The sequence below is a fragment of the Corticium candelabrum genome, chromosome 22 (genome assembly GCF_963422355.1).
Source record: "Corticium candelabrum chromosome 22, ooCorCand1.1, whole genome shotgun sequence".
In the NCBI taxonomy this organism is placed as follows: domain Eukaryota; kingdom Metazoa; phylum Porifera; class Homoscleromorpha; order Homosclerophorida; family Plakinidae; genus Corticium; species Corticium candelabrum.
In genome coordinates, this window is record NC_085106.1 from 2,809,737 (window position 1) to 2,832,171 (window position 22,435).

At 39.8% G+C, this 22,435-nt stretch overlaps 2 protein-coding genes across 2 annotated transcripts; both read left to right on the plus strand.

The window, feature by feature from the left end:
* Positions 1 to 132: 132 nt before the first annotated feature.
* On the plus strand, positions 133 to 17,730 carry LOC134197703 (uncharacterized). Its single transcript, XM_062667051.1, has 53 exons — positions 133 to 321; positions 1,138 to 1,202; positions 1,276 to 1,439; positions 1,499 to 1,565; positions 1,812 to 1,918; positions 1,981 to 2,025; positions 2,094 to 2,141; positions 2,537 to 2,723; positions 2,835 to 2,900; positions 3,026 to 3,069; positions 3,129 to 3,277; positions 3,338 to 3,420; positions 3,493 to 3,544; positions 3,669 to 3,832; positions 3,886 to 4,002; positions 4,063 to 4,172; positions 4,533 to 4,742; positions 5,065 to 5,239; positions 5,548 to 5,631; positions 5,790 to 5,949; positions 6,014 to 6,060; positions 6,124 to 6,228; positions 6,284 to 6,390; positions 7,357 to 7,483; positions 7,541 to 7,705; positions 7,764 to 7,881; positions 7,946 to 8,927; positions 8,987 to 9,118; positions 9,171 to 9,285; positions 9,399 to 9,537; positions 9,603 to 10,273; positions 10,836 to 11,460; positions 11,520 to 12,751; positions 12,806 to 13,155; positions 13,278 to 13,362; positions 13,423 to 13,539; positions 13,597 to 13,676; positions 13,734 to 14,080; positions 14,473 to 14,528; positions 14,594 to 14,772; positions 14,831 to 14,915; positions 15,176 to 15,277; positions 15,337 to 15,507; positions 15,582 to 15,714; positions 15,783 to 15,963; positions 16,024 to 16,093; positions 16,150 to 16,228; positions 16,335 to 16,471; positions 16,531 to 16,688; positions 16,747 to 16,971; positions 17,030 to 17,093; positions 17,156 to 17,375; positions 17,467 to 17,730. Exons 1-53 carry the CDS (start codon positions 246 to 248, stop codon positions 17,565 to 17,567), a joined length of 9,678 nt encoding a protein of 3,225 aa, XP_062523035.1. The 5' UTR covers positions 133 to 245; the 3' UTR covers positions 17,568 to 17,730.
* A 567-nt stretch (positions 17,731 to 18,297) lies between these two features.
* LOC134197505 (uncharacterized) lies at positions 18,298 to 22,320 on the plus strand. The gene is made up of 12 exons (XM_062666840.1): positions 18,298 to 18,448; positions 18,505 to 18,535; positions 18,591 to 18,881; positions 18,962 to 19,061; positions 19,808 to 19,900; positions 19,965 to 20,219; positions 20,606 to 20,791; positions 20,855 to 21,060; positions 21,118 to 21,220; positions 21,280 to 21,458; positions 21,611 to 21,833; positions 22,029 to 22,320. The coding sequence occupies exons 2-12, from the start codon at positions 18,515 to 18,517 to the stop codon at positions 22,115 to 22,117; spliced, it is 1,746 nt and encodes a 581-aa protein (XP_062522824.1). The 5' UTR covers positions 18,298 to 18,448; positions 18,505 to 18,514; the 3' UTR covers positions 22,118 to 22,320.
* The last annotated feature ends 115 nt before the right edge of the window (positions 22,321 to 22,435 follow it).

Genomic DNA, 22,435 nt, shown 5'->3' on the forward strand with positions numbered 1-22,435 from the left:
ACATACAGAAATTAATAATTATAAATTGTTGATATTAACAAAATAATTAATGTTAATTAAGTAACGTGATCAGTCGTTGCCCTAACAACCTAGTTGATATAAACCATTTCTCTACACAACTTATTTCAAACCTACACGTTTGTACACACGTTTCGTTTTGTGCGTTTTGTGTGCCGTCTACAAAGGCAACCGCCTTTCCAATCGTAAGTCGTTGAGAAGTGCACGTCGGAGGGAGTGACGTTAGAATGGGATCAGGGTGTTCCCGTCCATCTCTTCTTCCCGTCACAACGTGCGGCAGCGGAAGAACAATAGAAACGCGAGGTTGGTATTTTGATCGTGGCAAGTCTACTGATCGCGTGGCATTGAATTAATCAATTTGCTTATTAATTGTTAGTATTTAGATAGGGTAAACCGGGGTAACTCCGTGAGTAATTTGATACACGCCCGTATATTGCTACGTATGAGTGTTGTAGTCGCTTGATCTTACTACCGTACGGAGCAGTAGCCTTCTGCCAACCAGCATGTGGGTGACCATCTCTGAAATCTTAATCGTTCTTGAGATAATTCGGGACTTTCGTCGGCGCTGCTAATCTTCTGGGTGGGGCAACTTACGACTTACGAATGGTTGTAACTATTGCTTGCTTGGGTACGTTTCTTTACTGCATCTATTGTAGTAGTGACAAATAAGACATACCTATTAGATCTTTCGCTGTACCCTAGGAAGTTGCTGTGCGCGGTGTAGGCGTTTTTGTTGCTGTAGCTTCGCCGTCCCGGATGTCTATTCAAGTAGCAATTGACTTGCTCATAATCCTACGTCAAGTAGTTTACTAATAGTAGAAGAGATTCAAACCCTAAAGTGGAGGTAAGACGCTTCACGTTCGAACAGGGTTAGATATTCACGGAGTTGCCCCGGTCACGGAGTTACCCCGGATGACCGTAGTCATTTAAATTAATGAAATTTCTATTTGTGTATTTATTAGTTAGAAAATGTGTGTGTGTGTGTGTGTGTGTGTGTGTGTGTGTGTGTGTGTGTGTGTGTGTGTGTGTGTGTGTGTGTGTGTGTGTGTGTGTGTGTGTGATTTAGCTTTTATTTCCAAATATGATAATTTAAATGTTTTTAACATTTTTATTTCTTAGATGTAGTGATCAACATACATGAAAGAGGATTTTCAGTCTCTTCTGTAGCTATATATTCTAGACAAGTAAGCAGCTACCTCATTGTACACACATACTTGTGCTGTATTGTCTCTATTGATGTTTCTGTTTGTATTGTAGAGTGTGTCGTGGAGATGGTGTGAGGGGTTTCACAACATCATGCAGGTGACGTGCGATGGAGGAAGATTGATGGCAGTCAAGGGAGGCATTAAGAGTGGGCTGCAGCGAAATGCAGGAAATTTTTCTTACGAGTTTCAGATACCTGGACGGTACCAGTTTGTGAGGCACGTGATATCAATGTGCAGTCACAATGGACCAATTGAGTTGTCTGTGTTCTGTTCAGTCAAGGGCATAATCCATCTGTATTACTGGATGTCAGTGTTGTTGCAAGACGACCAAAGACAATAAAGGTGATTGTTGACGATAAAGGTGATAGATTTGATTCAGTGTTATTGATGGAAGGTTTTAGTAAGAGTTGATGGTAAACAAATCTATCTCTTTGAGAGCAATCTTAACATGTCATTTGCCATTCTGTTTGTTATTGGTCGAAATTTGATAATAATGTCATGTGGCAGGCACTGATACGATTAAACATTTAGAAAAAGTTTTTTGTGTAACAGTCATTAATTGACTACAACGTCTTTGTGTATGTCCAGTTGTCTGATGATGGCTTTAGCCCACGATACTTGGAAGCAAAATTGGGAGAAACCATTATATGGAACTGGAATGAATGTGTCAGACCACAAGCAGTTCGCAGAGTCTAGTAGGCATTTTTCTTATGTCATATACTTCATTGTTGATACTCATCAGAGTATGATGACTTAGTTTCAATTCAAAGTTGGGAAAATTTGAACACATGGATCATGAGATGTAAGTTATTATACAGTGGCAATAGACAGCTAAGCAAGATGATGATGTCTGGTTTTATATTATTCTAGAAATTATGTCGCGCCATCAATTTGCGGCAGCTACTCACACACCTTCAAGTCAGTCTGTGAAGCTGTGTTCAATACACACATAACTACTGGACTAACAATGTGGAAACTTATCTATTTTATGTTGCGTTTTCATGGCCATAAATTTTGTGTTAAAAGTCAGAAAGTCAAACCATTAGTTTACTGTCACATAGTTGCAGCATGTTTGGTTGGTTTTGCTTTTATTTTATGGAATTTGTGCATATCAGTGAACTTAACTATGCAGGTGAGAATTAGTCTTCTTTAATTAAAGGCCTAGAGTACTGACTGTTTCAAGCAATGACGTTCCAAACACTAATGACTAATTGCATAGTATGTTTGCTATCTTGGAGATATCGCATGCTTCATTTGGTTTTGATGTTTTACATGCTCTTTGCATGTTGGTTGCACTGTGGTTTTCTTTTCAGGTCACCTGGTATCTACTACTTTGAAACAGAGGCATCGTATGTGAGCAATACAACTCACTTGTGTCTTGTCAAAGTAACGAATTCTTTGAGACAACATAAAATTGAAATTTTGGATGAAGGTTTTGACCACATGCTTCTAAGTGTTATTGAGGGAGACTGTGTCTGGTGGAACTGGAACAAAAGAAAGGTAACATGAAGAGGATAACTGTCCGCATTTTGGGTTTATGTTTGCGCTGTCTATTATTGTTATTAGTTGTTGTTTTATTGTTCTCTGTGTTTAAGTTGCTGGTTTATTTAGTGTCAAAGGAATCACAATGTGAAGCAAGTTAACTTGGTTTATGACAGAGAACAATCTGTAATTATTGTAAGTGATGTAATAGATGCATACATACACATTTGGACGGGGACACACACACACACACACACACACACACACACACACACACACACACACACACACACACACACACATGACTTTTATCTTTATAGATTGACCCTGTAGCTGGAGGCTATTGCAGCAATCCTGCTCAAAGGTATTCTAATTTACGTGTTTATATAGTTGCAATTAATTGTAAGAAGCATGGCTTTTTAGTCGAACAGGAGCTTGTCGTATCGTGTACAAGCATCCTGGAGTGACATACTACACAAGTGATGGATGCCCAGACAAGTTCTGTGTTGTAGTTGTGAAACCAAAACATTCAGAGCATGTAATTGAGTTCATTGAAGAAGGATTCAAGCCAAGTGAGTAAACGACAAAGTGGGTGAAACCTGCCGCTTTTTAATCATCAAATGGCATAACAGGTTTACAGTCCATTAGCCAAGGAGATGCTGTTCAATTCACATGGGATACAACTCGATACAACAATGAACTCTTCGTGTCTGAGGTCAGTCAGCCATGCATGTTATTGTTATGTCCTGTAGCTATCACAGTTGTTCACTTGTATACATGTGTGCAGGTCAGTAGTTGTAAACCAGGCAAAAAGAATGACAACGAACAGCCAACAGAAGGTGAACATATAAAGATACATACTGATAATCTCAGTATTTTTGTGACCTATGTGGCATGTGTCAGTCAAGGTTTATGTATTATATAATTGTCACTTGTAGTTCACGCTTTGATTGTTTGTTGCAGCTGCCTTGAAGCTTCTTGATTGGAGCAAGATTGAACAGCTTAGTGAGGTAGGATGTTTCGTTGAGCAAATAAAAGAAGTCGGTGTCTACTACTTTCAAGCAAAGGCAAACAGTTATAATCCACAACATAGAGAGTTGTCACTGCTAGTACAGCCAGCATCTCAAGTATTAAATGTAACTAAATTCATTGTGTTAGTACTTTATGGTTCGAGTGTTAGGCATATGACATTGAAGTGAGTGAGTCTGGTTTCAAACCGAATCACATTCAAATTTATGTCAACGATCAAGTCTGGTGGCAATGGAATGTTACAGCAGGCTCGTGCAATGTTGTCCAGGTTGGTGTTCAATGATGTGTTTACTCAGACAATTATTTCAACTGCTCTTTTCTCTGTTAGGTTACTGAAGACATAGAGCCTGTTGAAGGTGGATTTATTAGTGGCCCACCAACTGCAGTTGGAGCATTTTTCCATCAGTTTGATAGTCCTGGTGTATACTTCTGTACAAGGTCAGTTACTGTTAATAGTTATATCCTGGCCTTTGCTGTTCCGGTTCAAAGTTATGACAATGTTTGTTGTGTCTGTCAATGGCATACTACTATTGTCAGATATGTGACAATTTGGCTACAATTCATTATTTTTGTCTTTCTTGTATTTCAACTAAGTAAAGCAAACAGATAAAATGGAAATTAAAGATTTTGACAAATCTCACTATGTATGGTCAGTCAACAGCTCTTTAGTTGCATGTATTTTAATCTACAGCATGTGCTAGATTGAAGGAAAAGTTGTCTGGCTATGAAATGCTTGTATCTGTAGCTGAAGCTTATAGTTTTTGTGATAATTGAAATGTGCTTTATGTGTATATGTAGTGGGATGGCATTGGCTCATGAGTCTTGTGTTATCGAAGTTCGTCCAAAGCTTCGTCTACATGACATTGAGATTACCAGATCGGAGGCTTTTCCTAATGCATTAACAATCTGTCCTGGAGACTGTGTGTGCTGGAGATGGAATGATGATGGTGATGAATTCAGAATTCAAGAATTGTCCACAGAAACAATAAATGAATTTACTACTAATGGGTCAGTGTATCTGCAGCATTGCAGTTAACAGATAATGAAGGGTCTGGTCAGATTGGTAGACAAATTGCCATAGCTGGACAGCTCAATAACGTGCAGGCAGATAGACAGAGAAAGAGATATTGTGGATTCTTTACACATAAATGTTATGTTACAATCTCGGACTATCAAACTTACTTGCTAAGCAGACAGACAGGTAACAGACAATGAATATACCGTGGATATAATTAACTGTCATTGCTAGATATTAAAACCAGTAATGTGTTTAGCATTATTACGTCAATTAAATTGTATGTATCTATATGTATGTATTTATCACAAACAGGAGGTCTTATGCAAGAACTTTCTTTGTGGAGGGTGCTTACCACTTTCTCTTTTCATCAGTCAATGAGTCAGTTAAGTCGGTGACAAGCAGTATCATTGTTGAAACTCCACAAAGTTCCAATTCAGTGCAGCTTAGTAGAGATGGGTTTACACCTACTGTCACCACTATAGCACAGGTATGGCTAATTGAAATGATGCCGATATCTAAAATCAATCTATTGCTTTGTGTCTAAATTTCAGCAATTGGTCTGAAATATTTACACAGTTATCTTTGCATGTCTATCTATAATGCTGGGAAACAATAGGAAGATTTCACCTTATGTTTGAGAACGTTTGGCAAGATGAACATCAAATGACCTTCTGGCTATCAACGACACATTTGCACTGTTTCATACCTACTGCACAATAGCTATACTGCATGTGTTTGCACAAGAGATTCTATTAGACAGTCTGATATCCAGTTTATTAGTATTTTGCTGTTCAGGGTGACAGTGTTACGTGGTGGTGGAATCAACCTGGTGAACTTCACAATGTCTTTCATGTAACTTCAACTGCAGGAAGTGGAAATGTAGGTGTTTTGTAATTTCTTTCTTGTTTATTTTTGTACAATTCGTGCACAAGTGCTGATGTTGGATTATGAGTACTAAAGATGTGTAACTGGATAGACAGCTAGCACTGAGTCTTGCTGTTGTATATTAGTTGATGAAGGGTTTTCTAACATTTTAGAATTGCCAGCTTGTTCCAGTTGATGGTCCCAGAGGCTTCTCGAGTGGCAAACCTGTTGCCAATTGCAGCTTCTGTAGAGCATTTGATGAACCAGGAACATTTATTGTAGGCTCTGACGGAGCTCCTGGACGTCAAGGTGTTATAGTTGTGATCCAATCTGGTTTGTACTTAGTTATTAATGATGAAATACACAGTGACTATATTGCTTGTAATGATGATTATAGCTTGTCAAGTAGCTCCACCTGCTGTTGCAGGAAACATATCAAACACTGTATGCTTGCACATGCAACTGTTGTGTCAATGGTTATTTGTTAATGGTCAACGTATTACACAGATTTTGGTTGGTGACACTGTGTATTTAACCTGCTTAACCGATGATGCAGACATTACGTATACATTGGATGGGACCTACCCATCACTGCAGAATGACAGTGCTGAGGTTTCAATGGCTTTACAGTGAAACATTTAGTTGTGTGAAAATGGGATGGATTTAGATGTATGACGCTGACGTTGGCATTGTTTTTCAGTCGCCTGGTGCTTTTATGATAAGAGCACTAGCAAGCAAGGAGGATATGATGCCAAGTGAAGTGATGATGTCAAGGTACTTGGCTGGTTTGTGTGTTTTTGTCTGTTTGTCTGTCTGTCTGTCTGTCTGTATATTTATCAAAATACATAATATTAACAAAAATAATAGCCTAATTTGACTGGGCAAAGAATGGGCTGGCCAGCTAGTATAATCTAAATTTAGCTACTGAGTTCTGAAAGGATCTTAAAGTCCATGAGTATTCAACAACTGTACAAACAACACATCTTTATAAACGAAACTGTAAAACAATTGGTGTGTTATACCCGGTACGTGTAAATGCGTGCCAAGCCGTGCCGAGCCGATCTGGAGCAGAACTGGATTTCTAGCCGGGCTGGCTTGAGTCAGGTATGTTGTGTAGACTCATGGCATGCTGGAATACAAGCGTGCATGCTCGTTTCGTACAAAATGGCATGGAGCGAGACGGAGACTCTGTGTCTTATGTGTCTTATTCGATTGTGCAAAACAAATCTCTTGAACTTCGTTGCTGCAACAGTCACCTGGTGATAGACCTACGTCTCGTATGAATAGTACGACGCCTTGTATACATTCTGCGCATTTCTCGATATGATTGTTGTAAAGCCATATATAGAGAAAAAAACACGAGCAGCTTGGAGTGACCAAGATGTGCAAAACAAATCTCTTGAACTCCGTTGCTGCAACAGTCACCTGGTGATAGACCTACGTCTCGTATGAATAGTACGACGCCTCGTATACATTCTACTCATTTCTCGATATGATTGTTGTAAAGCCATATATAGAGAAAAACACAAGCAGCTTGACTGCTGTCCATTGCGTGAGTTAATGACACACCTATTAAAAGCATTGGCTTGCTTCTGGAGAGTGTACATGGGCTGGAATGCTGGGCTGGCGCAGCTCGGCTTGGCTTGACTCGCTATGCTTGCTCGTGTAAACAGGGTATTAGTTTTTCAGTCAAAACAAATAAATGGAAATGGACTAATAACTACAATATTTGTGTTGTAGTCTATATTTTGTTATCGATAATGTAACACAAGATGAGCCAGACTTTCATCACATGGTAAGCAATGTTAGTGAAACACAGCTGACACCTCAATCTGACGCTGAATCACTCCATTCAAGCTCCATGCAGGTTTTATCCATAATTTTTATTGCATTATGCTCTTGCAAATCCAGTTTTATTCTGCAGAACATTGCCACCTCTAACGACTTGGCTTTGTCATGGAATATGCCAGTTCTTCAATGGGAACCTGGATTGATGACTGGATCTGGAACAATTTCATGGCCTTTGCTTGACTGGATGCAGGAAATGAGTACTCTTTCTCTCTTTATTGACGGTGTATTGTACCATGAGGTGCACACATCACTTCACATGTTTGTAGTCAAGGAATGTGGATGTGTGTTTTGTGCAGATGCTTGCATTTGACCTGAACAAAGAGGGTGACGTCGTTGCAAGCCATAAGAGAGTGGAACTCCAAGACTTGGAATTTGACCATACATACACTGCTGTTGTACTGGCCAGACATGATGGTGAGGCACCTATAGCGTACCCTTACTTGCTCATTGGCTTAGTTCTAACATTTAATTTGTCTAGAATCTGGTGTTGTTGTGTCCTCAGGGGAGATGTCTTTCATGTTGTCTCTTGATGAGACAAGGCAGCAGACAAGCAACTTGGAGCCAAGAGACGCACCAACTGAACCATCTATTACAGATGATGAGAAATTACAGCAAATGAATTATTCGCAGATCATGGAGACACTAAGTGATGAACAACAACCTCAGTTAGTTACAGAAGTCAATGTTGAACAGTCAGATCTAGTTGCAGCAGAAACTCAAGATACAACGGGCGACAGTGTTATTGCAATAGTCAAAGAGCAACAAGGCAACAAAGTTCATGATGAACCATCAGTAGATGAGGCAACGGACAATGATCAGAATGATGACAAAAATGAAGATATTGACATTGGAACCTCAACTGACCCGACCCAAGCAGAAGACATAGGAATAGAAGAGGATGTTGTGAATACATTGGAAGAGACAAATGAGAAGACGTCAGTTTTACAGAAAAATGACAGCAAAGAAACCGATGAGTTTGCTGTTGAAAGCACATTGGATGAGGTTGAACAGTCAGTCCATGGTAAAGCAAGTGAGGAAAGTACAGTTGGTAGCAAAGAAACCGATGAGTTTGCTGTTGAAAACACATCTGATGACGTTCGACAGTCAGTCCATGGTAAAGCAAGTGTGGAAAATACAGTTAATATAACCGTATTAGATGATGCTAGCAATACAGATGAGGATGAAGCTACAAGTGATAAGAGTTCAGTAGAAGGGGTTACAACAGTTGGCATGGCAACAGATGGGAATACAATAACGGCAACTGCAGCCATGGAAGATGCTTCTCTTATTGTGTCTGCACCCGTTCCACGGCTTCTTTCTAAGTTGTGGATAGGAGCATATGGCTCAGAGTCTATTCAGTTTGCATGGGAAGCTGTAGCTTGGGATTTCTCTGATGGTGGTTCACTGTTACTTCGAATTGAGGGCAGGACATTTTCATCTGATGTCGACAGTGTTTCCACGTATGTTTGTGTGTGTGTGATGAATATAATGACTTTAAGGCATCTCGTTTTCATTATAGATACGTAAGTGATAGTCATGGAGACTTGGAAGATGATATACTATCAGAGGGACTTCGTGTTCATTCATGGAAACTGGCTAGAGTTGACAGCAACGTTTCTGTCTCTGGTTGTCTGCCAGGATGCAGCTACAAGTGAATATTTGGTTTAAATTCTGTTTCCATAATTGCTGATTGGATCTTGTAGAGCTTGGCTGTGTACTGACGTGTCAACTGGGCTTCTATCCGAGTCAATCCAATTTACTGTTCCATTGCTGCCTGATGCACCTGTTTTGAAAATTCTTGACATTTCAGAGAATGAAGTTAGTCATGCATGTTGACCACTTGAATTACTTCAGTTCCAGAAACTTTGCTTTACTATGTTTCATAATGCAATACAATTAATAGTAATTCCTGAAGTCCATCTTTTGCACAGGTAACTCTTAGTTGGCTTGGAGTTCATCTCAATGAAGGAGCTGTTCTCGACAGTTTTCAAGTTTACAAGAATGGCAAAACCAGTGGCCCTGTTTTGAGCAACTCTGTGCTTACAACAAAAGTGTCTGGATTTGAAGAAGGTAATTAGATGATGCTGTATGCTTTGCAGTTATGTATTGACGGCTCTCATTGTTCTGTTACGAAGATCTGCCAGATGTAGTCTCCGTGGCTGCCATCGTATTACAATCGTATGAATCAAGTAGCAAGCAAACGAATGTCGAACGGCTTGCACTTCACTCTGAACCTGTAACAATTTGCAAACCAGTCAGACCGTTGGCACCTCAATTGACTCATCAACCTGTAGATCAATATGGAGCCATTTGTATTGCATGGAAAATGGTTGCCAGACCAACAGTAGTTACCGCATTTGATATATTAGTAGATGGTATCAGCTACCAGACTGTTCCTATCGGTTGTACAGTGGGCACAAGCTTTGATGGATCTGCAGAATTGCAAGAGGTGAGCAGCCAACATTTGAGTGCAGAAACAAGCACAGAAGCAAGAGACAGTGTACAAAATGAAGAGGTTTCAGCCAATAATGGACAAGTAGAGACCCAACATAGTTTTGTTCTTACAAACTGCCAGCCAAGAAAGGCTTCAAGCGTAGCTGTTGTGGCTTTGGTTGGAGGCAAGGTAATGGAGATGGAGTCAGGTCGTGCTGTTTTATTGCCAAGAGCAAGCTTAGAGTCCAATTGTGTCTCTGTGATATGTGCATCTGTACCGAATCCTCCCAAAGTGAAATTGGAGAATGTTGATCACTTGGGGATTTCATTCAACTGGGAAAGACCTGACGAGTTTGGAGAAGCTAAGATATCGGTTAGTGGAGGTGTTACTTTTTATAGCAGTACACACAGGTTTGAATGAGTTAAACTGCAATGCAAAACGTTTTTCAGGTTTCTGAGATGGACATGAGTAGAAAATAAAATTATCAACAAACAGTTAACCAAAATGCAATTTGGCAAACTCGGAGTCATAATTAGAGAGATTGTAACGGACTGTATTTCAACATATTTGTTGCTTGACACTCATGAAAAATGTGATTTTGTGGGCATTAGTTGTGGTCAGATATACATGTGTCCTGCATGGTCAATCTATAAAATTGTATTGCTATTGTGATGATTAAGTCAACTCCGAGACTCGGCTTGTGTTGATCTCTTTTTCCTTGGTGTGAATCACTGAAAAACTGACTTGGACATTCAATGACGTATTGTGTATGTACATTTTGGGACTTTATTTGACTGATTTAGTTTGGTAGACTATAGACTCTAATATTACATGTATGTTGAATATGGAAAGTTGGCTATGGGTCATGTTTCTGTTTACATTTAATACTGAAGATGAGTTTATGCAAACTATTTGATCATGTTGTTGTGTTAAGGGATACTTGGTGGAGATAAACAAGCATAGACAAGTCTTACTAAACGAGAATGAGGAATCGTACTTGCTGTCTGATTGTGAGATCGGCCGAAAATATCACTTTACGGTGACTGCTCTCACTGAACACAGATGTCGTCAAGGAAATGCAACAGCTAGCAATAAAAGTTTGATTGTAACTAATGTAGGCGATCTGGGTTATGAGGCGGACACAGAAACCAGTCTTCTTGCCACACCAGCGAAAGCACATAGATCTCATACAGAAGTATCCAATCACAGTTCATTGCTGCTTGCTCGCTATCCAGGCTGTCTTTCAAGTCAGCCGCTTACCGTGCGTTATTCAGGATTTGTATTGCCACCTGCAGATCTTGCTGTCAGTGAGCTGCATGCCAGTTCTGTTGTAATATCATGGGTTAAGGGACAGCCGCCTCACGTGGAGACACGGACAACTAAGGAACAAAGATGGGCTGACATGCCAAAGAAAGCACAAAGACATGTTTTAGAACCAGAGAAATTTTTGGTGAGGTGGTGGAAGATCAATGCACAAGCAGTAGAGCAGGCCGTTGATGATAACAGCAAAAGAGGAGACCAGAAAGATGAAACGGTTGTTTGCAAGACTGTAGTGAAAGGTTTGGTCATCTGAATTATTTCTCATGTTGTAGTATGTATTTTTGTTTGCTGATTTTAGCTTTGTTTGGCGATTCATACTTTGTAGTGCTTTCTCCATTGGAAACACAAACTAAGTACTGTGTCACTATAGAGTCTCAGGCACGACTGTATTGCAGTCCTCACTCAACTCGCTACCTCACACTGAAAGCACGATCAGAACCATTTGAGTTTAGTAGTGCACAGCCTCCAACTTGTGTGTCAGACTTACACATCATTGCGGTTTCATTTACCCAAGTTGTGGTGTCGTGGTCGCCACCAGTCGAAAAGGGGATTGTTGTAAAGTGTCTTGAAGTTACTGTACAAAGTATAGATGGTGGATGTTGTGCGCAGAAAATTATCAGAATGCCAGCATCGACATGCAGTGTTGACTGTCTTAATCCCAATTCTCAATACATCTTCACAGTTTGCTCACATACCAAGACAATGGATGAAGTCAAATGTGAAGGAAGGAGCACTAAGTATCCTTCACTGTCTGCATCAATTGTTGCCAATACATTAGGATTGACTCCAGCTGGCCAACTGAAGGTTGTGTCTCGAAATTATGACTCGACATCAGTTACATGGTGCCCGGCTACTCCTCATGGGCCAGTATTTATTGACAAGTATGTAATTCAATGGCGAGAAGCATCATCTGGTTTGGCTTCCCAGATGTCCAAAGGCTGTCCGGCTTTTGACCTTGAATGTGTGAGCACTGTTGATATTTGTAGAGATAGTGTATGGTCGTCAAAAGCAGTCAGTTGTGAAGACTGTAACTGTACTATTGGGAAACTCATTTCTGGTTTGATGTACTGCTGTCGGGTGGTTACTGTGCTCAAATCAACTGTTGTTTCAATCGATGCTTGTCAGCACACTGACGATGCAACAGAGACAATACCAAGCACATTTTGGTATGTTGGAGATCTACTCTATTTTAGATCTTCTGTCACTGTTGGCAAGCCTCAACTTCTCATCTCAGCTTACTCAACATCTGATATTCAACTCTACTGGCCAAAGCCTGAGATGCAAGTTCCAGTTCAAGTCGATAATCAAGGACAGATTGCTGACAGATTAGATGATTACAATCCGCAATACAAAGGTGTTGTCAGTGTTTTGGCGAGTTATAGAGTGAATGTCGATGGATTGCTACTGAGCACACTTCATAGTGAACAGAACAAATACATTGTTACTGGGAAGCAACCAGGCACTGAATATCGGTTAACCCTTGATGCCTTGTCATATGGTGAAGGAACAAGAAAGAGGAAATCAATAAAGGCATACGTTGTTCCTGTTCAGAGTTGACTAGTTGTGATGCTCTTGATTGTATAGGGTAAAAGGGGTGATGATTCGCTGCCTGACGACTTTGACATTGCTACTTCAGATGAAGTTGTCATATTGCTGCCTGATCTTCAGAAGCATCAAATCACCTCACTTGCATGTCATTTTACTCTTCTGTCTCAGCTATATGAGGCAAATGATCTTCAGAGTGAGGAGTCATTGGACTCCAACTGTGCTTGTGGAGTAATTGCTGTTGAGTGGCAGACCAATGAGAAAGATAGTTCTCTCACAGCCTTTAGAAAGTTTGTTGTTCATTGGTCATCTGACAAGGACCTAACAGATAAGTCAGTGTCCTTGTCTGGGTCAGCTTATTCTTACAACATTTCATCTCCTAAACAGAGGTATGAATGTTACTGTTTTGGCTGCATTAGTAATTTGAATTGTTTGTGTTGAGATGTCTGGTGTCTTTCTCTTTATATTGTTATGTTGTTGCTGACATGTGCTGCTTGTGTGTTTCATACAGGCACGTGTACAGTGTGATAGTGGAAGCTGTATATGTGGATATGGATGGTACAACTTCATACATGTCACCCGCTGTTCATTGTCAGGTGATATGCTGTTCTTATACTCTTTTCGCTTAATTATAATGCTCATGCTTGAAATGTAAGGTGCCTGGACCTCCAGATCCTCCTCAGTTGTGGCTACATGCTGCAACCGATGAGAGCTTTACTATAGCATGGAGTGAGCCACAGACTTACGGCAATGTAAAAATCAAAGGATATCAGGTTGTAGAAATTTGTGGCTTTTGTGTGTTTTTGTGCATGTGCAATTTTTTGTTGTAGACATATCTAAATGGCAAGAAAGCAGGAAATCTTTTGGACACGGTTCATCGTAAAGCAGCGATACCATACAGAAAACACAAGTACTTTGCAGTTATATTTATTGCATTTTTATGTGTTGTCATTCTAATTACCACTAGGCTTTATGAAGTGACAATGGTTGCTGTTAGTGACAGCAGAGACTTTGGAGATTCACCACCTTCACATCCTGTTTTAATTGAAGGTGCTACTTTGTTTACAATGTCCAAACCCATGACGTCTCTCAAAAAAGTAAAATTTGAGATTGAGGCAGACACTGATGGGTCATCTCTGGATACTAACAAAGTATCGGGTCAAATATCATCATCACTGAGGAGTTCACAACAGACAAAAGATAAACAGAAGTCATCAGGCAATACGTTCTTGCGGTCTAGCAAGCTAGTATTGCAAGTCAACTGTGTAGAAGTGACAGCAAACTCTATTTCACTTGACTGGAAAGAATTTATTGGTAAGTTATACTGATCCACAGGCATACAGTGCAAGGCATGTTCATACAAAAATGAAGATCTAATTGCTTTATGAGTTTACGGCTAACCAACAACGATAGAGGCTTATTTTGCGACTTAGTTGTATCAGGAGATATGCTGAATAGAGACCACCAGTGTATCTGTCTCTTTGTACCTTATCAGTTGTAACTGCTTATGTCTTAGTTGCATCAGCAAGTAAAGTTAGAACCATCTCCCTCATATATTGTTTTTATTTAATTAATTGATATTGGATCAAATTTATTAGCGAGTTTGTGCTACAACTATGGGAATGGGAGTTACCAACTGCACAGTTTGAACATCTAGTGTTCTATATGCTTGTGTTGTAATCAACATAACTTTGCTTTGTGCATAGCATCCAATGATGTTGTTGGGTATGAGATTCAGTGGAGCAGTGTTGCTTCTCCAGCAGTGAGACATACACATGTATTGACTTTCGCTTGATTTATCTTTTTTATCTGTTTGATTTTGCGTAGTCAAAGAAAGTAGCAATTAGAGCTGATGAGCAGTCACACGTGCTGACCAACTGTCAGATGGGAACATCTTATTTCATTCGTGTAGTGGCTTTGGGAGATAAGAATTTTACTTTGGCAAGATCTAAACAACTTACCATACAGACAGCTGCTCCAACTGGACCTCCAAATATGACTGTCAAGTAGTCTGATGTTTGTTTGATTGTTGTGAATGTGGAATGTCCTCATTTTCTTGTTTAGAAGTGTAAACGGATGTGATGTTTTGCTCTCCTGGGAAGAGCCAGAACTGTTTGGTCCAACTCATTTGATTGGCTATAAATTGCAAGTAAGTAGCATGTATGTTGGTCTTTTTGCATGTCTGACCATCTGCCTTCTGTTTGTTTGTCTGTCTAAGTGTTTGTCTGTCTAAGTGTTTGTCTGTTTGGTTGTTTGTCTGCTTACTTGTATGTCTGTTTGTCTGTGTGTTGTTTGTTCTCTGTACCTGCATACTTTTGTCTGTAATGTAGTTTTCTTTTTGCGTGCTTGCTTAACTTTCCATGTTGTTGTGTGCAATCATTTGCTATTGCATCAAAGTTGTTTTTGCAGATCGAGTGTGAGGGCAGCTGTAAAGTAATAGAGCTAAATTCTAATATTACAGAATACCAATTAAAGTGTCAACCATGCCTATTGCATACATTTAGTGTCAAGGTGAGATATTTTGGCTGACTCGTGTCTTTGTCTGTCAATGACCAATGTCTCTGTCTCAGGGAGTAACTGCTGAGTGTGGTGATAGCGCCAATTCGTCACCACTTACTGTGGTTTGTGATGGTGTTTTGCCACCTCAATTAACAAGAGTTGCAACAGGCACAGCAGGAACAATTAAAGTGTGCTGGAATCTTCCTACTGTACAAGGGAACATTAAAATTAGATCATACCAAGTAAAGAACTCTGAAATACAATTAATTAATTTTATAACATTTGATTTAATTGTTTAAATATTCTATGCCTCCAGATATTTTGGTTAAGTACAAGTAATTCAAATGTTGACATGTCAGTTAGTCAGATCATTGAAGATCCAGCTATTATTTGTCATGGTCCACAGAGACCATCAACGTTTGAAGACCAGCTAACAGGCATTACGACAGGTTCTCTACTGATTTGTTATTTTCTGTTGGGTTGAATGGAGTAGTGATATACTTGAGCTTTGTGTCAGGTTGCTGTTGGGTTGTAATTGCTGTACACTCTTCTCAAGCTGAAGTGGTTTATTCCATACCACTGAAGGCATACACAGCACGACGTCCTGAGCCTCCAACTATTATCATTAATGTTGTGAATCTGGATGATCGGAAAACACTTGAAACAACTGCTCTTCAGTTGATTTCACAAAGGGATGGGTATGTGATGTCATGGGATAATTGTTCTTTGAACTTTACAGTTTATGTTCTTCTGGGTAGTTTACAGTTGAAACTTCACTGGCAGAAGTCAAAGCAAAGTCGCAAATCAGTAAAGAAACGAGAAAAAGAGGTGCTTTAGTACAGGGCGTGTTGTTATAATGAAGGTATTTGTACTGCTCTTTTCAGGTGTCCAAGTTGTCACAAACACTTGCTGCTGTTGAGAAGGAATTGATGAACTGTTTGAAGGCACTCAAGCGACAAACAGGTACAATACATATTTCCATATTGCTATAAATGATATAATATAACTTACATGTCAGTCAAGACATTCATCATGAACTGTTTTGATCACCAATTTTTTGCATATGTAGGTTATGCTTCAGTTTGTGTCCAGTGGGAACGGCCATGGGATGATGGAGACGCAACTGTGACTGGTTACCAGCTAATTGTAGACGGTTCGTCATGGGGAAAGCAACTACCATCATCTGCAAATGATGTCATTTTGAAGGTTTGATTGAAGTCACCCGTGTTTGCTTCTTGTTTGTTTTCACTTTCTGTTTTATTCAGCTTGGTATCAGTAACCCAAGTTATCAAGTGCAACTGATTGCATTGACTGAACATTCTGTGGGCAACAGCATCCCGAGTAACACAGTTTCAGTGTCAACAGTGGAATTTCAACCATTTTCATTTTATTGTTTTTCCAATGTTCACAAAGAAAACTCAGAGTACTGTACAACAATTTTTTTGTTTTAAACATGTAGCTGTATTTATCGTTGTTGCAAGGTGGCCTGACCAGGGATCCTGTCTGTATATGGATTCGCTAACATATGAGCTGACTCGTCTTCCTACTACTAGCTCAGCTGTTTATCCTCATTTGGGATTTCTTGCACCTCATCCTCTACAGTCACCTTGCAGGGTAATCAGTCTCTCTAATGGCAAGTGGAATAGTCTAATAGCGATGAGTGCCGACATACCTAAGCCATCTGTAGTCTTATTTTGGACAAGATGGTGTGTTTGTAGTTGGTGGTACTGCATGGTGTGCGTTTTCATTTATATTTTGTTCTAGGTGTAGACCTTCTTTGACAGTCATGAAACACTTTGTTCATCTTGCTGACGACATGCACGATGAGGTTCAGATTATTTGCTTGTCACTATTAAAACACACGAGATAGTAGTTTTGTTTGGTTTTTAGTGTTGTTTTGTTGCGTGTTGCGTTGATGTTTCTGGCATGGACAGTCACTTGGTACTTCGTCAACTAGTCCAACAAACAGTGACAGAACAAAACTGGGATCGTACGCCAGATGTGTTGCAACATGCTATTACTCCTAGGCGAAGCAGTAGTGAAATGGAGTCACTATTGGATATATTGGGCATTGTAGGAGTTCCTACATGGGTCATTTTTCATCCATCAGGTAAACTGTAATTCAATATAGTGAATATATAGCTAATCTTTGCTTGCCAGATCATCAGTTAGGTTGCTTACAATTTTTATGTGCTACTCAGGATATGTAGGTTGGCAAGGTCGTATTGTATTTGAATCATACAAGGACTTGAAGGCTTATGTTGACAGTGTAGTGGATATGGTGTTAGGGAGAAAGGACTAGAAAGATAGGCTAGAGTGCTTCTTGTTCTTTTTTAAATGTATTTTCTAAGTGATAGTTTTTACTTATAAGTTTTAAGTATTTTCTATTTATCTTTATGCTGCTTGTGTGAAAGGTTTATAGCATTGTAGTTTCTATATATGGACTAGAAGATCTAGAGATGACACAGCTGCTTTTCAATGGTCTCTATATTAAATGCATGGGTAAGTTTGTAAATTAATTCCTGTTGCTATCGTCAATGTTGGTATAAATTCATGCAATTGAACAAACATCCAGAGCATTTGGTAGAACGAAGAACTACTTAGGTTGATGCAATGACATCTTTCATCTCACATGACACGGCACAACACACACACACACACACACACACACACACACACACACACACACACACACACACACACACACACACACACACACACACACACACACACACACACACACACACACACACATCATGCAGTGGCCTCTAATTTTGCAACTCCAGCACATAAACCATGCACAATACTGGATTTTGCTGAGCGTAGTAAATTAATTAATTAATATGATGTTGAAATTGTTTTGTTAATTAAGTTGCAATTACTTAATCGAAAACGACCTTTTCAAGTCTGCTTTACAATGTAAGATCAACTTAATTAATTAGTGAAGAAATAGCCAATAATTTATCTGTCTTTTTGAAGCCGCCATGTGCATCCGGTGCTTCTGGTAAGGTCTGGCTACGCGAGACTAGGGAAGTACCGGGGAACGAACAGGAAAGTACATCGTCATAATTCTACGAGGCGCCAAACGAACAAAACAGTCGCATTCGGTACGCCTCACATTTTCTTTGGTAAGAAACTCAACTGCTAAGGTAAGTAACTGAGTCAGCAACCAACTAAAAAAAGGTAAGCACTGAGTCATCACGTAAAGTCTCGAGCTCATCATCAATGTCCCGGAACAGGGAAGTTACCATGTCAGAGCCTTTCGAAGAGGTGAGTTACATCATGTTCAACATCACATCACTTCCTAACTCGCTTGTTTCGTTAGCTATCAAGTGAATCGTTCTCAAACTTGAGCGACACTACGCGACAGAAAGTTGAAGATATTTTGCTAGCCAGTGAAGACGAGTTGCACAAGGCAGCCGAAGCGGAGATGAACGAACGCTTGAACGCGCTCGCAAAAAAGACTGTGGGCATTGCAAACGATATCGAGCGCTGCACTAAAGAGTATGGAACAACAGCTTCTGCAAACGTATTGCTAGGTGACGAGGAGGACAGTGACATGGAAGAGAGCTACGTAGATGCGAGTAAACCAATAGCCAGAGAGGACATAATACAAGTACGTTTGGTGCTTCTATTACAATTTACAGACAGACTGTTGCAGTCGTTGTGGTGGTCACGTCTCTTGTTTTGTTCTAGGCGCGTTCTGTTTCTGGTAGGCTAAAGCGGGTATTACATTTTTGCCAGGGAGATCATTTGGAAATGGCTGAAGCTAAAGTGAAGCTAAGGCCTGTGTTGGGTATGGACATTGTCAGTGATGACTGTTGTTAGTTGATTTGGTGTTAGGGTTTTGAGTTATTAATTAAGGGAGGATGGGTTTCAAATTCTGTTTTCTCAAATTGTGTCTGTGATTTGATATGATCTGGCGAGATGCTAACTATTACTGCTGCTCTGTTTGTATACTGTGTGTGTGTGTGTGTGTGTGTGTGTGTGTGTGTGTGTGTGTGTGTGTGTGTGTGTGTGTGTGTGTGTGTGTGTGTGTGTGTGTGTGTGTGTGTGTGTGTGTGTGTGTACTACTATGTATGAAAGATGTGCAGAATTTCCATTGGCACATTGTTTGCAATCTGATGTCGAAGAAATTCAGACTGTTGGATGGACTCAGACCTATTTGTGTAAAAGTAGTGATAGCTTTAATTCTGTTTTTTGTAGTTTTGACTCTTGCTGACTGTTGCTGTTTAGTGTAGCGTTCAGTGACCTTTTAATCTTGCGCCTTACTAGTTGTACGTAGGCAGGGTCTCAGACACGCCCATCGGGATGAATAAAGTATGTATTTTTTCGTTATTATCCAAGAGAGGTCTGAGGCAAAGTACGAGTCAAAGAATGTCTCTATAAAAAAAGAACACTGGTATGACATAATGTACCTATGATCTTGGATGGTTGAATTTATTACAATATGGGACTTTCCTCAAAGACTTTAGTAATATAAAACTAACTATAGAATCATGTACATTTATGTGTGACAGTTAATCTAAAGTACCTATTTAGAAGGAGACATTGACGATTATGAACAAAGCTATCAGGATGTCACAAGAGATAAAACATTAACTGCAGTTCATGGTTTAGCAGAAACAGCATCAGGTACAGGACCAGTTTGTAATTCCTTGCTAACATTTTGTATGCTGTATCTTTCTTTACTATTTAGAGACTATTTCTGAAATTAAGAGAATTGGTCAAGAGGAAGAGGCTTCTGTCGTTCTCATCACCGAAATATTAAACAAAGTTGGGAAAGCATTTACCACATGTTGCCATACTCTTCAGGTGGACATGCAAAGCAAAAAAGAAGCAGAAAAAGCGCTTGAACAATTTCGAAAGGATTCTATGAGTCGACTTGAGAAGTTGAGGCATTACGATATGCCTGCAGCAGCACAATTATTGGAGGAAGCTTTTAGACACTTATGTAAATCTTTTCATGACATTATTGAACGTTTGTACCTTGTAGTTGTGTGTTTGTTTTTCTTTGCACTTTGATCGGCAGTTTAACTGTTTGTTGTAGAGATGTTTGTCAGTGTTTGTTTGTCTTTATATTTGTTGCTCTGCATCATAAACTCAGTGGTGTGTTGATGGGTGCGTAGTTTTACAGACCGATTGATTTGGGCTTGTACAAACACACACACACACACACACACACACACACACACACACACACACACACACACACACACAAGCTCCTCTAAATTTGCCACTTCTGTTTGTGTTTGTCTATTTTTCTCAAAATTGTTTGTGTGTGTGTTTATATATCTCACCGTCTGTGTCACATAGTTTGATTTGGCTTTTTTATGCTAGCTGTATCTCAAACTTGTGCTGCTTCTGAGCTGTCAGATGTTGATCGTCAAGTAATGCAAGTTGAAGAAAGCAACAGACTCACGTTCTTTGACTCTCTAAAACGAGAGGTGAGAGAAACCATCAGGGACGAGTTGAGAGAGCTTAAAGTGATGCGAGACCGTTGTGTACAAGACATCACCTTGGCTGGTAAACTTTAATTTTTGTATATTTACAATAGCACTCTTCATGTCTTTTGCATTGGATCATTAGATCAAGAACAACAGGAACTGAGAGTGATACATGGCAAATGCACTGATGCGTATCGAAAGACTGTGGCAACATATGAAAATGAGATAAAAGAGAACCAAAGACAGCAGGAGAAGCTATTGCAAGAGCTACGGAAATTGGAAGAGACGGCAAATAGGCTGACAGAAGCAAGGGACAAAGAAAAGCAGATGCATCAAATGGCGATGACAGTATAAGTGAACGGACTGGGTTCATTTATTGTTTTAACATCGTGCTTGTTTGTGTAGGCCACTGTTTCTGCTGCAGAGGAAATTGAGAAGGAAGTCGAGAAAGTACAAAGTTTAGAGAAGCGCGCTAGTTCTTCTATAGTCATAATGAAAAAGACAGAAGGTATAGTATGTTTGTCATCGTGATCGGTGGCAGTAGTGGCAGGCATGTTGTGTTTGCAGAATTAAGTGACTTGATATTTGACACGGTCATACAGAAGGAGCATAACTTACAAGAGACGTTGGGTGAGAGACTTTCCACAGCACGACGCATCTACAGAAAAGCACTCCTAGAATCGGCCGTTGCGCACAAAATTGAAATAAAAGACCACAACATCAACATCACCCACATAAAGGACCAGGTCTTGATACAGTCCCATCTCCGATTGCTGTGTTCTTGGCATTGTCACTGGCTTATGCTCAGAGACTGTGCCAGTAACTCAGCATCTAGGGATCAGGATAGCATTACTGTCTGATGTTTCATTTGCTCATTTTGGTGAACTGTATTTGATAGGTTAAACAGCTATCGTCTGAGAGACGACAGAGAGCCCAAACTGCACTGAGTGCAAGGGTACGTCAAATTCAAACGCAACTCGAAGAGCTGGAAAAGGAGATGAAAACGGAGAGGTCTGAACGAGATAGGAACTTGCAAGAGCTTACAGTGTTGGAGATGCAGATTAAAGAACTGGATAAACAATACACAGATGAAGATCAGCTGGAAAGTGTTGAAACACTGTGTAAGTGTCATGCTATTGCCATTAGTGTCTAAGGATGCTGTCCAGATAACACAAATCCATGCGCGCGCGCGCGCGCACGCACACACACACACACACACACGCGCGATCCTTCAGCACATGTGGACAAAGAGTTACCAAGGCAAAGTAATTCAATTACAGAAAAGTTAGATGGTAAACAATGCGTTTTGTTATTAGATAAGAAAAGAGTTGCAGAGATCCAGGAATTCTGGGAGATGCATGCTGACAGCACAACTGTAGACTCCATTAGACTAGATGATCAGTGACTTTCAAATCATCCCAAGAACCCAATTATTACTCTACTATCATTTATTATCACATAATGATTATCAACTGTGCTCTCTAGTTGACTTTTTTTTATCATCTATGACGTCTACAGTCTATTAGTTTGTTAATGGCATCCTTACCTATAGTTATCTCTTTGCACAAGAGTTCAATAAGTATGACTAGATGTGTTGAGTTTCTGTCACACACAGGTGGTGTGCGCTCGTGAGTACACACACACACACACACACACACACACACACACAGTGCTAGAATGTTATGCTGTCACTTGAATGTTTTACGTTAATGTTCAATTGAAT